This window comes from Rhopalosiphum maidis, chromosome 3 (genome assembly GCF_003676215.2).
Source record: "Rhopalosiphum maidis isolate BTI-1 chromosome 3, ASM367621v3, whole genome shotgun sequence".
Lineage (NCBI taxonomy): Eukaryota > Metazoa > Arthropoda > Insecta > Hemiptera > Aphididae > Rhopalosiphum > Rhopalosiphum maidis.
The window spans coordinates 66623651-66640671 of NC_040879.1; the positions used below are offsets into that span (position 1 = coordinate 66623651).

Here is a 17021-nt window from a genome sequence, read left to right on the forward strand (position 1 = left end):
ATTTGTAATCTTTAATTATATTAATTTTAGCACAGTTACAAATTATATCTAGTACCTAGTAAAAAAAGTTTTTTTTTTTTGATTAAATATTTTTGCTCAAATTTAAGTTTTTTAAATGCTTATTTGAGTATTTTTAAGCGCTTATTTTAATGATTTTAAGTGCTATAAGTCCCAAGCCCTGCTTATTACATAAAATACATTTGAAAAAATGATCGAGATGATATGTTTGTCTTCGATTTGTTGTTGTAAATCTGTAATACAACCATAAATTAAGGTATATTATACATAAGATTTCTGAAAACAGACTTGAATTTCTTTAGATAGACTTTCTTATATTTTTGATTTTAACTTTTACAAAAATCTTTTAATTACTCTTTTTTAATATAACATTTGTAGGATTTTTTGGTAAAATATAAAAAATATGGGAAAAGTTGACTTGACGAAAATGTAAGTATTTAATATAATTATGTATGATAATGCTGTGCAAAGCAAATAGCTTACATAATATATAATAAAGCAAGTAAATTATTTTTTAATTATTTTATTTAATTTAAAAAAAATTATTTTCCTTGATTTTGTGTTGGAAAAATTGTCAATTACCTTCATAATATTTAGAGTTTTGGTTCGTTCTTATTCTATATTAGATAAACGTTTTTGTTGACATGAGTTTCCTTTTTTTTTTACTTTATTGTCAAAATATTGACCTAAAACTAATAAAGCCCATCTTGGGGGCATTACTGGCAAAAAAATTTAATACAGTTTGAACAGTTTCAAAAAAATGTTTTATTATATTGTGACTGCTGCATCCAAAATAACAAGAATTAAATTATTACTACAGCAGTCAGCAATGAACATACTTGGCTGATAGAGAACAATGTTTTATGCTTATTTGCACTCCTGAATGTGTTCTACTCATCACAGAAGCTTTGTCATATCCCTGGTCTTAGGTTTTAAGTTTCATTAAAACATTTTGGGTAAGGTTCACATAATCAGCCACCAATAGGAATAAATTATAAATAGTTATTTTATTTGATGTTTGATATATATATATATATAATAAAGAGGCCTCGGGCCTTTCTAATATTTCAAAGAGTCAGGACCCCGGTGCAATCCACCAGCGGTTTATCCGGCACTGTCTATAATCCTTTGTGGCATGTTAGACAAAAATAGAAAATCTCCTTAAATATATAATATCATAGTCAATAAGTACAACTGTAATTGTCATTGTACAATACATTTTAATAAAATAATTAAACTAAAACCGTACGTCTCTAAGGATAAAAGTCAAACTCGGGTGTCTAATAAAATAATTTAGGCCAGTTATAATTTCTGTTCTTTATTTTATTGAAATGATACCATTGACCTACATTTTGTAAAACCTGAAACGCTTTACTGGATCTACTAATCATTTTGTAATCATTGTCCTTTGCCTGATTTTTAATGCAGAGTATAGTATGAATTGTAAATTCTTTTAGTATTTTTTATGTACATACTTTATGAATCAATTAAACATAAAAATACTTTTACTACTAGATTTACAATTTACTTAGTTCAATGCACTTTATCTATGATCTTGCTTAAATATAATACCTACTACTACTTGATAATAATAGTTATTACATAGTCTGTATTTGTATACACATTTCAATTTAACTTTTGTTTTGTTTTAGTTAAAAAATAAATGTATACATAGAACTACTTGTAATACATTTAACAAAACCTGCAAAAATATTACGATTAAGATTGAGACAAATTGTATCATATTACAAATACACAAATAAAAGAATAACTAGATTCAATAATTAAAATATATTTTTACTGTTATGTTTAAGGGAATATGTACATTAATGATTAATATTAGTTAATAAGATTAATTTAAGTATGAAGATACATTTATAAAGCTTGATTTACAAATTACAATTATTTTTAAGAATATTTAAAACAATTCATATTATTGTTTTATTTCAGACATTAAGAATTACAATTTTAATACTAGAACATACATATTTTTTTAATAATAGGTATTTAATTCATGTTAAGAATAAGAAAATTTATAAACAACATTTAAAAATATGTATAAAATTCAGATATTTACATTACAATTGTAAAAATATAAATTATAATAATATTATGTAGGTGTAATTAAGTATAATGTAATCAGGGATGGAAGAACTGTGGCAGGTTAAAAATTACTTATTAATATATTATATTTTATTTTTAATAAAAAGACAAAAATGTAAGCACTTTATGTTTTCCAGAAAGTCAAATTTAAATTTGTTAAACACATAGATAACATGCTAGATGTAAAACAATGCAATGGATAATAGTTTAAATTTTATACATAATATTATATATCTATATTACATACATCAGTTATACAATTTTTTATATTAGAACATTAAAGTATAAAATAAATGTGGTATGGAAAATTTATTTTTAATCAATCTTCAACAATGGTATTATCATTATCGGTACAATCACTATCATCATAATCACTATCAAGATATTCTTTATTTAACTGTTCACCAAGAGCTCTTAATTTGAAATTATTCAATATTTTACACCACAAATTCCAGTTTTTATCAGTATTGCAGAATTCTGTATCATAAATAATATATTTATGTTTTTTTGTACATTTTAAAAGTCTAGGCCATTGATATTTAACTTTTATAAATTTTTGTGCTTTGATGAAAATCCCATCAAAACCTACATGACAAGTACACAGTTCATCTATAATAAACCCATACAAAATTGCTGTAAAAGAATAGGATACAGAATTTGTTTCAACATTTATTGTTATGGTATCTATTGTATATGATATATGATAATTGTTTACTGACAAAATATTCAATTTAAGATAAATCCAAGTGTCATCTTGATGCCAAAAACATTGAGGGACCACTGGAGTCTTATTGCAATCTAGACAATATTTTTTTAAAATGTTTACATCTTTTATCTGTTCTGTGTTTGAAATTATATTATCTTTATTTAATGTTTTTGAAACAGACTTATTAATGTTTTCATTAGCCGAACTTGGTACAGTTTGGGTTTCATTTGTTAAACTTGGTTCAATTTGAGTTTCATCTATTTGATTTGACATTTTGAATAGGCTGTTTAGTAGATCTATCTGACCTTTTAAGTCTTCTTCATCAATTTCATTATCATCTTCACTATCATTTTCCTCGTGTTTACAATTTATGCTTGAAATATTCTGTATTTGAGTATCATCAACATACATATTAAATTCATCAGCCAGTGTGACATTTATATTTATATCATGCTTAAATAATACAACTTCATAACAGGTTCCTCCAGTCAACTTTGCATCCATAGTAGAAGAAAGAACTTTTAAATTTATCATAGTATCTGTAAGTTCTAATAAACGATTATTAAATTGATCTAAAACATTGGTTGGTAAACTATCATTAAAACCACTTAAACTACACTCAATTACTTGAAATGGTAACTTTGTTATCAAATCTGAGGGTATAGTTAATAAATTATGAATTTCAACTTGGTAAAATTCACCATAATCTACATAGAGAATATCAGCTATTTGATTGTCAATTTTTTGAATAATAACACGGTTATACTTATTTTCTCCAGGTATTAATGCTAAACATACACTTCCAACAGTGGCACAAGTTAATTTTTCAACAGATGTATTATTGATAGCATCATCAATGTCTCTTTGAAGAGCAATAATTCTATCAGAATATTGCAAATTACTTACTAAAAAACATTTTGGACTATCTATGTAATGAACAATTACATTTGAAATTATTTGCTTGGACAAATGAGCCCACTGTACTTGTATTACTTCATCAACTTCATTTTTTGGTCTATCACATGAAAATAATGGTATATTTGATTTTTTAACAATTGGTGGTTTTGCAACATTTAGGTGTTTTTTCCATATTAGAGCATCTTTATCTAAGCTAATTAACTTATCTATTAGACAAGAACTTTGTCTTGCAAGATTGCGTTTAATTAATTCATTTGGTAATATCAAAGAACTTTTATAAAGTTTACATGCAAAGTGAGAACATTTAATACATTTTTTAGCTAATATCCAATTAACCCATACATTTTTTCCTAATGTAAGTTCAACTTTGCAAATAAATTCTAAATCTGTCAAAATAAATGGTTCTAATAAACTACGTACAATTTTTGTTGTATCAATTGGCCATTTGAATACAGACGTTCCTTCTACCACAGGTTCCATGGAAGATATGATGATTTCAACAGCTACAGGCCGAAATTCTTTTAAATGGTTTGGCAGTACAAATATTTTATTTGAACTAATTTCTTTTGTTTGTCCAATGTCAATTAATATTACTTTTACCTTAACTGTAAGCCATCCATGTACTATATCCAAGACAACTGCTCGATAAAATGATTCTTCTTCAGTTTGTATCATAACCATTTCACCAATAGAAAAGGTTTCACATAAAATGATAGTATTTGGAGTTGAACAGATGTTTTTTAATTCATGTTTTATTTTTTCAAACGAGTCATCGATATTAATCCAATCTTGATCTTTTGTAGGATTCTTTTTGGTACTATACTTAAGAATTCTGCCATAAAAATGTGAAGCACTTACAATTTTTGTCAGTTTTATTGTAACCAAACATTTCATAGGAATATTGAGACATTTTTTATCAAGTGTTTTACACAAAATATGACGCTCTGCACATGTTCCTTCGCAAGTACCAAATTCTTTTACTTTATCACAAAGAAATGGACGGGAAATTGATACTTTACTATTTTTGAATGGTGTTTTTATAAAATCAAACATATTTGATGTATATTTCAATACCTATAAGAGAAAAATATTAAAACAATTACAAATACATTCACCAATAAAAATAAAAAGATATAGGTAAATTTAGAAATATGAGTGTGAGAAGAATATTTGAGGAGTTTGCAGAATTATTTTTTTTTAGGGATAACTCTTCCTTGGCTTATTATATACAGCCATATAGATACAAGATAACTATTAATTAAATTTAAAGTTTAAGTAATGTTTATTTTAAAATACATAGATCAAATTGTATATTTTGTATTTTTATGTTACACGTTTTACATAACATTATAAATACATAGTTAAATCAATTAACATAACACTAAGATAAATAAGAAAACACAATTTAGCCTTGAATTATTGTGCACATAAAAGTATAAAATATTTTATAAATTAGATATATAATTGAAATATAATAGAAATGGATGGCAAAAAATACCTTAAAGGTCAATAAAGCTTTAAAAATTTTTATTGTATAAAAATATAAAGCTTCAAATAAGAATAATTTTGTTGGACAGTATTACTACTATGTTTAAATACAAGTCGTGGTTTTCATGTGACATCATATCATTGACACAATTTGTAAAATAAACACATGCTATTTACTTCATACGATTAAAATAGTAATAAAAAAATAAAATTATTTGACATATCTACAAGTTATGAAAATACATTTCTAAAAAGTTTATTTATTTATTCAGAGGGTCATATTATTTGTTAAGTATAGTGACGTAAATATGGGATAGCAAGGCACGGAAATGTCCCGGGGCTCTGGATTTGGAAGGGCCCTTTGACCCTTGTAAAAACAATTTGTATTATAAAAAAGGGTGGGCAAGTAAGTATTGCTCTGCTGTAAAGTGTATAGTAGAGATGGAGACTAGGTCATTATAATGGATGTGTTTAATTTGAATGCAATGACAGGTATCATTGTACACGAAAAATGATTCGGAAGAGAAATGATTTATCAGTCTAGGTTAATTTGTGGGATATATCATATTATTATCTATATTTAAATTGTAATATATCATTATTTTATGTAATTTCGTAAAAAATTAAATTTCATACGCTCACAAAATATTTTTTATATTGACGCAGGAGTTCTTTTTAACTTTATTTGAAGGAAAGCTTAGGGAAAACCTTGTATTGAGTATTTTTAACTTTAGGTAAAAATCACAAAAATTTTATGAATTTTCAACTTCAAAATTCCTTGGTAATTATTGCAATTTTGACATATTTCGTAAATATTTGAACTTTAAATGCTTATCAAAAAAAATTGTGACAAACCATTTTTGATTTTTTTTTACTACGATAAGTACAACTTATAATAAATCTTGTATTAAATTTTAAAGATTTTTTGGAATACCAAATTTTTTTTATTGACATTTCAAGAAAAAAAATTTAGAAAAATCGAAAATTTCAATTGTCTGCAAATAGCTTAAAAAATATCAAAATATTTTTAAAATTGAATCATTAATAGATAACGCTAATATAAACATTTGGTTAAAATTTCAAGTATTTACAACAATTCGTTTTTGAGTTACAGAAAATAAAAAAATCGATTTTGTTGAAAACTGATTATACATAAAAATTTCTGTTATTCTGTTACTTTTTAATGTTTATCCTGACGCTTTTGAAAACTATTGGAAATTTTTATTTTTGACTCCCCAAAATACCAACTAGATTCATTTTCCTTTTCAAAAAAGGGGCTGAAGTCAAAAATTATTATTTCTACTCCAAAACGTGATGACAAGACACAAGTAAATAAAAACAAACATATATCATTGTAAAATAATACACACTCTGATCAGAATCTAGTATGATATACAAACATTTGAATTTTATTTTAAAATTCACGAGACAGGTATTGTTAGAAAAAAAAAACATACCTATCATATTATTAGAAAACAGACATATGGACACTAAAGAACTGATAAAAATATTTTCTGAGATGGAAGCTAAAAAAAAAACTTTGAATAACTACCTTGTAGTTTTATATGTATATAACACTATGTATATATACATATAACCTAGGGGGGCAACACTTGATACTGCCCCGGGGACCCAAATTTAGTTATGCCACTGCTTAAGTACCTATTAAAAAAATTGATTTAGGTTAGAGTTTATAGGAATGATTAAAAATGAAAATATATATTATATAAGATAGCAAAGATAAATAATATTATACTCTGTAGTTTATTATTTAAGCATTATTATAATGTATATTGTAAAAACTGAAATAATCAGAAATATTATAAACAAAAACACTTGTGTCGTAAACCTTAGTACCTACTTTAAAATAAATATAGTTGATTTTTACTTATTTAATATGAAAATGAATTTAACAAATAACGCATATGTAATGGTCAAAAATATTATCACAATTATACTCACTTATCATGAATCGCAATTTAAAAAATGTTAACTACGAGACAATAGACAATAATAACAATAATTAGAAAGCCAGAAGTATCGGAAATATAATTGCAATAATCAAATTGAAAAATTTATGTAACACTACGAATTCTTCATCATCATCATGAACAAAAAAAAAATTCCAAAATGATCTATGCACGAGTGCGGAGTACGGACGAACGGTAGAATGGTCTGCAGACGGGTTTATGTCTTTACTCTATGCGGTCTATGGATAGGTTAGAATTTAGTAACACAATTTGAGACATCTTAAATCGTGGTTAGAAAATACAGTTACTCGTACCTCGCAATCCACTCGATGATCACTGCATTTTGTGTTGTTATTTTTTCCCACCAAGGGCGACAACTGATAAATTCATTTTCTGTTCACTAGCCATGCGACGGTAGACGAACAATTATTGGTCCCCAAGAAAAAAACGTCATATGCGGACAAATGGACAATTTATTAGTCTCTGCCAGTCTGCCATAATTTTATGCATGGACAATTGGTGCCCATTAAAACTTTTTTTCGAGATTTGTAGGATAGTTGCATTTGCATAATTCATTAATTTAAATTGTCACTGATAAAGTGTCAAAGTTTATAATATGACGTGATATATTTTGATCGGTTACCTATAACTACAATAACTCTCTGTACATAGTTTATAATGTATATTTTTAACAAACTGTAATGAAATGTTTCTCTTGATAAATATAATTTTTTTATTGCTGACCGATTTATCCGGTTATTCAACCTATTAGTTAATTTTGATTGTAACCCGAGCTGACAGAGGCAGCTTTCTATAAGAATACTAGGAGTGACTGTTCCTGCCCCGAAAGTAGGAAAAAAAATTGTTTTAAGTTGAACAGGTTTAATCATAATTCATCATAACAGAAGATTGATCATTTAAGTAAAAAATAAGTGTATCTAAATTATAAATTGTAAAAGTTAATAAAAATTTAACTTAAGAAGAACCTAAAAATATTACATTGGTCCTAGTAAATTTAGTTTGTGTGTGGGGGTGAGTGGGTTGTTTTGAAACTTGCTCCTTGAGTTTTAAAGACTCAAGCCGCCACTGCGAGCTGTTAACTTAATGCCGAATAGTTCTCGCTGTATATCCATGCCGTGCGTATTGGTAATAATAACAATGATGGAGTGTTTTAAAACCAGCCACGGTAAAGATTTGTTTATGTTTTAAAAGATATATTATAGGTATGTCTGTGAACAGAGTGAACATTTCAAAAATGAACTGTTTTATATGACGTAGTATACATTTTTTCCGGATTATATTGTCCAGGTATGAAATTATAATGGAGGCAGATTTTTCGTACATATGGCGTTTTTTCACGGGGATCAATTGTCGTAGATCTGATACGAGTTTGTAAATAGTGATAAGGCGAAACGCTCTGGCCGCCGGCCGGACGATTTACTTGACTGCTGAAGTGGTGGCTGCTTATGATACAGCTACAGCGAACGTGTTTGTGAGTTTGGTTCTGTACACTGTACAGTTTTGGTGTAAGCAATAATAATATAAACATACGCGTTTGAAACACATATTATTCAATTAATTCTTCTTACACGTTTCGTCGGCGCGTGGAAACCGTGCCATGGACAGCATCGTAGAGCACGTTTATGCGGAACCGAGCATACCACCAGTAATCGGTGAGTCTTACTCCGAAATCTGATATTTATAGATTTCCAGTCATTCAATAATTTTTCTATCCAATAATGATTCAAATTGCTTATAATATATTCAAATAATGTAATCATACGTACTAACAATTTGTTAGTCCAAATCGTTGTGAAATTATTCCACTTCGGAATAACGAACCATATCAATGATATGATGTAAAAATCCTAGTGAGATTTTATTCACACTGGTTTGGGCGAATGAATTTCTAGATAATGTATTATCCGAGCGTATTAATTCCCTTCACTTGTTAGAACCAAATGAAAACAGTTAAATATATGTTGACAGATTTGTGCTTTATTTTCTAGCAATTACGGAAGTGGGCCATTTGAATTCATCAACACTTTTAGATTGCGGTATGGCAATTGAGAATACATCTAATAGACCCATATTAAAAATATTCAATCAACATGGTGGTACAGTTGAAGAAGAAGATCCTAGTAGAAAGGATAATGGAAAAAAATACTTAATTTTGAGAAATAAAAAAACAAATAAGGTAGCTAAGTATATATATTTAAGTTGTTAGTTAATACAATTCTTTATTATTTAAATGTATATATTTTATTTTGAAAATGTAATCTATTATTTGATTAAATTATGTAACTACTGTTAATTGCAAAAAGTATAAACTTATGAGTTGTATTTTTGTAGGTTTTAGTTTATGGTACCAAAGTAACTTATCTTAAAAAGCCAGATTACTTTAAAATGAAAACGTTTGAAGATCAGACATTGGCTGATAAAAATCAAGAATTTAATTTAGTATTTGGAACTAAAAAGTCATCACGAATTTCAAAGTCCAAGGTTAATAATACTGTTGATGTTCCAACAGATGTCTTTGAAAACATTTCTTTTTCTTGTATGTATAGATTTTTATATTAATATGTCTATTAAATATATTGTTATTATATTATTATTATTTTTTTAGCGGATGCATTGCAACCATCATTTTCTCAGACTAACGAATTTTTAGTATATTTACCATTGGGATGTAATCGTTTTTCTAATAAATTAGAAACAATTTATCCAGTTTCTACATTATTGCTCGATAATGAAATAGACTTAATGACCGATTATGCTAAAGAAGTAATAAGTATGTTACCGATTACTAGTGACAATGAGGAGTAAGTTTCTATAAAAATTAAAGGGACTTTATTAAAATAGTTTTATGTGACTTAAGAGTTGAATAAAAGTTGCCATAATTTTAAAATATTAAATCAAATATTTAATTTATGATATATATTTTTAATTTTTTGATATTTTTAAATTTAAAGTTAAGTGAAGATCTATGTTATAGATCAGAGGTTCAAAGTATTTTTTATGAACTTCATTAACTATATCGTGGATCAGTAGCATATCATGAATGAGTAAAAATGTAACTAATCATAATGTTATATCAATAATATAATGTTATAAATTTGTATCACCGGTGCTTGTAGCATAGCTTTAGAAATCTGTTTGAAAAGTTTTAATAATATTTCAGTTTTAATTATTAAAGAGATAGGTTAAGGAGTTATGTTAAAAAAATAGTAAATGTTTACATATATAATTAATTTAGCTATTATTTTAATTTTTTGTTTATGAACACTTAAGTATATATTTTGGATTGGTTCTATTATTTTAAATAATGTATTTTTTTTGCAGTTTATCATCATTTTTCATAACAAATTTGAATAGACTATCTCATAAAAATATTCAAAATATCTGTCTCCTTACCTTTGCTGATGGACTGATAGAATTGTTAAGAGCAAAATCAGCCGAGTTGAATTTTAGGAATATTGAAATTTACCCAAATTCAGAAGTAATAAATGATAAGGTTTTAGATAATTTTGTCGAATACAGTGTAACTGGCAGGTAAAAGTTAAATAACTAAAAAAAAATACATTTAATTAATTTATATATATTTTTTAATTATCTAGAGATTTGACATCTAAGATGAAGGATAAAGCTGTGTGTCATATAATTATAATTATGATGCTAATCAACATGTATTCATTTGACTTAAGTTGGATATCATCATTTCTTCCATCAAGTAGCCAAAAGAGGTAATTTAAAATTTTTACATCTTTATATTAATGAGTTATAACCAGGGATTGAGACTTTATACATTAAAAATCATAAATAAAAATAACACGCGTACATATGCAATAGGCATGAAAAATATTAAAATATGCATTTACATATGTATATACCATGTACTATAATTGGTTAAAAATGTATTTATTTTAATGAAAAATTGTTTTTTTTTTGTATTAGTGATTATAAATATTTAAAAATATGTTTAGGGAAAAAAATATACATTTTTACATTTGTATGTCTCTGAGCCTTGTTTACAACTACTTTATTATTATGTATCTTTTTGGTGCAAAATAAAATAATGTTTTTATTTAATTTTTTCAATTAATTATACATCATTGATGATAATATTTTTGTACATCTGATTTTTTTTTTTATTAATTAAAGTTTTTATCTATATTATTTCAGATTGACATTGCTGATGAAGGTAGTAGGAGCATCACTAATGAAAGATAATCCAACCAAGTACACACTAAAAATTCCATTAGTAACTCTACCCGCATTTCAAAAACTATCAAAAAAAAGTCGTTAATAAGCAACTAAATTTGAATTTGAATTTATACTTGTTAGTTATTGGCAAGTGCTTATGTTGTTTTTAATAAAAAAAAAACAAACTAATTTTAACTTATTGAATCTAGTATAAAAATTTTATCATATCCTATTATCTAAACATCAAAATAATTTATGAACATTGTATAAATTATATTAGAAATAATCTACAATCTAAGTATAATATTATGTATAATATTGTGTATTTATGGAAACAGGGTAAACTTTATCACTAATTACCCAGCAAATATTTTTAATTTTGTCTGTGGGATGTTCAACTAGATTAATGGATCATAAATTGATATGACTTACAAGAATTTTTGTAATCATGCATTTTTTACAACCTTATCTGTGTTTATATGTTGGTTTTTTACAATAGTTCAATTTTTTAGCAAGTTATGTGTAATGTGTATATAACATGGCATAAATTAAAAATGCTTATAACTCATTTAAAAACTAAATAATCGTAAAAAAAACCAACATACAAACACAGATAATGTATTAAACATAAATTAATTTTATTTATGACATCAAACACATTCATATAAAATATAAAAGAAACAAATACTTTAAACGGTATTATGTTTTGTATTAAGTTGATAAAAACCACGCTAGTCTTCAATGTTATATGTCTTTGCACCGACTTCCTAATCAATACTTATGGTTCAATATTAAATATAGATATATATTTATTATTATAAGTTATAAGTTATGATTAATTTAGTGGTTTTATTTGATATTTATGCTACAAAAATTCATATAAATTAATAATGAAAAAATTAGAAATTATCTCAGTTTATTTGCGTTATTTTAACTAAAAATGTACTTACATGCAAATTTAAATTAGTTGCTGTTATTCTAATATTTGTAAAGTCTGTTAATAAATAAGACAGTCCCCTCCTAACTTTTAACAAATATAACCTCATATTTTAATCATTTTAAAAGTCAATAGTTCTTTAACTTACCCCCTTCTTATGTTTACATGATTGTTAATTTCTATTAAAAGAGTTTCTTAGAGATTTATTCTCGGATTGAAGTTTAACATTTTTATTTTGAAGAATAGTAATAAATATTAACCAATTATTTATTATTTCCTTCCTCTTTTGAAATTTTGCTTGTTAATTTTTATACCTAATAATGTTTGTGGCAATACTATTTTCTTTTTCATTAAAGTCATAGGCGTAAGCAGTCCTTTAAGTAAGGGGGGCCTTTAAGTCCTTTAAGTATTCATTTATATGAAACATTATATTTTGTTATATTGTAGGCAAAAATTACTAATATGTTTAAATCTTATATGCACATATATTTACCCAAAAATTGTGAGGAGGGGCTGAAACCTATCCTAGCCACTCCTTGGTTACGCCTATGATTAAGGTAAATGTTTGAATCTTACTTGCTTGGTTTTTGAGTATCAATTTGAATTTGAATTATTGTTGATATCGGTAGTTATAAATTTAATGCTTATTGCTTACTTAAACAAAATATTAACTAGATCCTTGTTTCTGAGATACTTTTTCAGTTTTATGAATAAACATAATACATTTTTTCCAAACATTTTGTTTAATATTTAAAAGAGATTCTGAATATATGAAATTAATTATTTCTCTATTTTAATTATTAATAGAACATACATTTTCTTATTTGTTAATTATCATACTTATAATAAAAATATTTTACATTAACAAAACCATTCCTATTGCAATCACTTACTATTTTCTTAGATTATATTTGAAGATTTTTAGACAATTCCATGAATGAGTTTTGCTTTATATATATTTGAGAAATGTATTTTTTGTCAAAGAGTTCTTTAACAACTAATTTGATTGTTTTGATAACTTTTAAGTGGTGCAATTGGTTGGTATTGTTCTAGATTAAATTGTTGCAAACATTGTAAATAACTAAAAATACAAAAACTATACCTATATTGTTTTTTAAAGACATACAATAAATTTATTCATTGGTGCTAAACATTTATTTATTGTACAATCATTTCTTATATTTATACAATGGTCAATGTTATGTATGAAGAAAATCTACTTGATGAAACTAGTAAAGTCAAGTGAACATATTCCACTATTCTTTTTATTTAATAAAAACATGTTCATATATTTCATATACTTGTTGGTAAGTACCTACATTTATAAAATTGTTAACAATTCAACAGTATTAATCATTTTGATTAATTTAAATTATTTCATTTATTTAACAATAAACCATTTATAATTTAAAAAAAAACAACATATTATTTGTTAAATTAATATGTACAATACTATTTTTTTGTTCATTTTTTGACTGAATCTATCATAATGAGTACATCAAATTGTTATGAATTATAATAAATATTCATAAAAACTGTCTTATAAATCAAGTATTTGCTTGCGGGTTGGATGATTTACAGTGAATGTTTTATATCTATATCTACCCTGTAAACAGCATACATTTTTTTATATTCTGTTATCTTTTGAAATATAAAGACCCCAGTGCAAAATTATTCATATTTTTCAAAAATCAGTTTTTGATATAGAAATATTCAGAAAAAAAATTTTCATCGATGGGTGCTAAAACCGAATACGTCCAATTTTTAAATTTCTGTTGGGTGTAATCTGAACGTATTCATTGAAACAGTATATACAGAGTGTAACTCATCTATTTTATAAATACAATAACAGTCCAAATATAATAATTGAATAATGTCAAATAGACGAGTTACACCCTGTATGGCTGTAGATCCATTTTGTTTACGTCCAACGCTTCTATACAAAGTTTGGTTTTCTATTGGTTGCAATAACCGGATATAAGTACTAAGTAGACGTATTGATTACAGTAAAATATTTTTTTGGTTAGGACTTATCAGGCCCGTGGCGACGACCACTGACCATTACAAGTGTAATTAATATTTATAGTATATTATTATACCGATCTAATAAAATCGATATCTGATATATACACAATACACATATTATATACACTCAATTTCGTATTTGGTGTCTGTATTTTATTCTCTTTATTACAAGGATTAATGTGTGACTATTAGTTCGGATCACGACGATCAAGATGATCTTGGCTAAATAATAAATAATTATAATAATAGTTTTATTACTCTAAGATAAATATCGTCAATATCGATACTTAGTTACTCTATCTACGACTAATATAAAATAACAATAACGTATATCTATATTTAAATACCTATAAGTTTTTTTAAATATTAATCAATGAGCATCAACATTACTTTAAAAACGTATGAAACATGTATACATAATAGTTTTTAGTGTTATTATTTATTTATATTATCATAACTTTTAAGTGAACTATCATATTATATTAAACTTTTAAGTGATCTTATGCAAAACACCTATCATTGTTAAACCCTTTATTATTATAGTGTGTGACTATTAGTTCGGATCACGACCAAGTTATTTAAATACATAGGTAGGTAAGTACCTATTTACAAGTTACAATTTTAAAAGTCAAGGAACCATAAGAAGCAGAGATATAATGGTGAGAAAATCTGGGTGAATTATCGTTATCTAATGTAGAGCCTGAGTCCCGTGTGATTGGCCTTTTTAGCGTTGTTAACATTATATTATTTCATAGTTAAATATAACTAATCTACAATATAAATTATGTGATAACTCAAGTGGGTACCGATCATTTAAATATTAAATTTAAAATTATAATAGGTAATCCATTTATAATATTATGTTGTAATTAATGTAATTATTGATTGCAACTTGCGAGTACCTATTACGTTATACCTATTGGATTCATCAAACTTATACTTCTTATACTTATTTTTCTGTTTCGACTAGTTGGTAATTTTTTTTAGATCAAAGTATAAAAGACAATAGGCATTAGGTATTTATTGTTGGACTTGTTATTCTAAACGTAATAATAATTGATACTTGGATAGTTGGATTTGTTTTTGAATAGAGCTTAACTAGTGAACTTTCATTACTATTTTTGGTTCGATTCTATTTTGAAAAATTGGTACCAATGATTTTTCAAACACTGTTACTTCCACATAATATGTTATCAATGTCTTATATGTTCGTACACAATAACAAAATCTACTCTTTGTTCGGTAAAACCAAATCTGTGTTACTTACCTTCGATATTAGAGTGAACTGATCTTTGATATATTAATTGAAAGTTTATTTGAAAGTAGGTATTTTAAATTCAACAAATTTAAAATTTTTGGTTGTAGCCTCTAAAAATATTTTTTAATTATACACTTTTTTTAAAAATTAAAATTGTATTAATTATTTTTATTGTTTTTAATAGCTGCTAGATGCCAGTATCATGTAATTTGTTCGAATCGGAAAATCTCTTTTATTTTAGTACCAATTTTATATTGATTTTATAATTATTCTTTATACTTACATTCCCCGCCATCCTTCAAAAAAAAAAAAAAAAATGCAATTACGCCACTGGTAATGATGGATAGTCTTGTACTTGTATAATGTTAAGCAACTATGATTTATTTCAATTTTATTTAGGCGTACTGCGTAGTAGTACTCTTAGGTAACATCTTATAAGTGTTATTTTATTTGACTGATTAGTCCAGCCAATAACAGCAGCCTTATCTGTTGCCAGAGTCTTGCACTATACAAATTGTTCCTATCGCCCGTGTGTGAAGAACCTCACTAAAAGAATCACCCGCTGTAGTCACTAGATACCGTTGTCGTATATGATTTTTGTAAAGTTAATAATTATTAGAGCAATGAGTTATATGCAATAAAAAAATGATAATGTAATAAGCATGTAGTAAACATTATGAAAATATGTATCAAATGTTCAATAAATAAAATAATAATAATTAATAATATTTAAATAATTTAGATAAAAAGTCTAATTATTTATTATTAATAATAATAAAAAAACAACTCATATAAAGGTATATATTCTGAGATTCTGATTTTTAATTATTGTTCTTAAAAATTACGAATGAGTTGACACAAATGTTAACTTATCAATATTTAATGTTAATCCATGTTGACCTGTGCTTAATAAAATCAAGAATTTTTTTCAAAATAAAGGTACATATTTATTTCGCAGTATGTAGGTTTAATTTATATTATTTTAATAAAATAATGATAAATTAATTTTATTATATCGATATCGATAAGATTATAGTCGGTGTCCATTGATAGATTAGGTAAATACACCTACTACTATTTTAAAACGTCAATGATGAGATTACTTTGACCTCTTCTAAATGTCTAAAACTCCATTTCCTAAATGGCTAAATTTGAATCGTAATAGTTGGTATATTATCGTTTCTCTCAATTATTTGCCAAAATTTCATTATATGATTTGCATTTAAATATCCAATAAATAATTTTAATTAAATATATTTAATTATAGTCTAAATGAAAAAAAAAATATTCTTATGAATTTTAATTATTTTGATTTATAAGGATTGTTTACAAAAATTTACAAAAGGACAACACCCATATTTCATGAAGAACAATCGGGTTGCGTTTTTTCGTATA

The 17021-nt window shown here is 25.5% G+C and overlaps 2 protein-coding genes across 3 annotated transcripts; one reads left to right on the forward strand and one right to left on the reverse strand.

Annotated features, from left to right (window-relative positions):
• Positions 1 to 2384: 2384 nt before the first annotated feature.
• LOC113557287 (putative ATP-dependent RNA helicase TDRD12) lies at positions 2385 to 7627 on the reverse strand. 2 transcript variants are annotated; one of them, XM_026962729.1, is made up of 2 exons: positions 7518 to 7627; positions 2385 to 4819 (listed from the first exon to the last, which is right to left on the reverse strand). In XM_026962729.1, the coding sequence occupies exon 2, from the start codon at positions 4796 to 4798 to the stop codon at positions 2441 to 2443; it is 2358 nt and encodes a 785-aa protein (XP_026818530.1). In that variant the 5' UTR covers positions 4799 to 4819; positions 7518 to 7627; the 3' UTR covers positions 2385 to 2440. The 2 variants fall into 2 exon arrangements, with proteins under 2 accessions (XP_026818530.1, XP_026818532.1); XM_026962731.1 differs by having other exon boundaries at positions 7196 to 7523.
• Positions 7628 to 8639: 1012 nt separating this feature from the next.
• LOC113557507 lies at positions 8640 to 11605 on the forward strand. The gene is made up of 7 exons (XM_026963074.1): positions 8640 to 8876; positions 9213 to 9400; positions 9556 to 9760; positions 9830 to 10025; positions 10546 to 10755; positions 10821 to 10946; positions 11386 to 11605. Exons 1-7 carry the CDS (start codon positions 8822 to 8824, stop codon positions 11507 to 11509), a joined length of 1104 nt encoding a protein of 367 aa, XP_026818875.1. The 5' UTR covers positions 8640 to 8821; the 3' UTR covers positions 11510 to 11605.
• The last annotated feature ends 5416 nt before the right edge of the window (positions 11606 to 17021 follow it).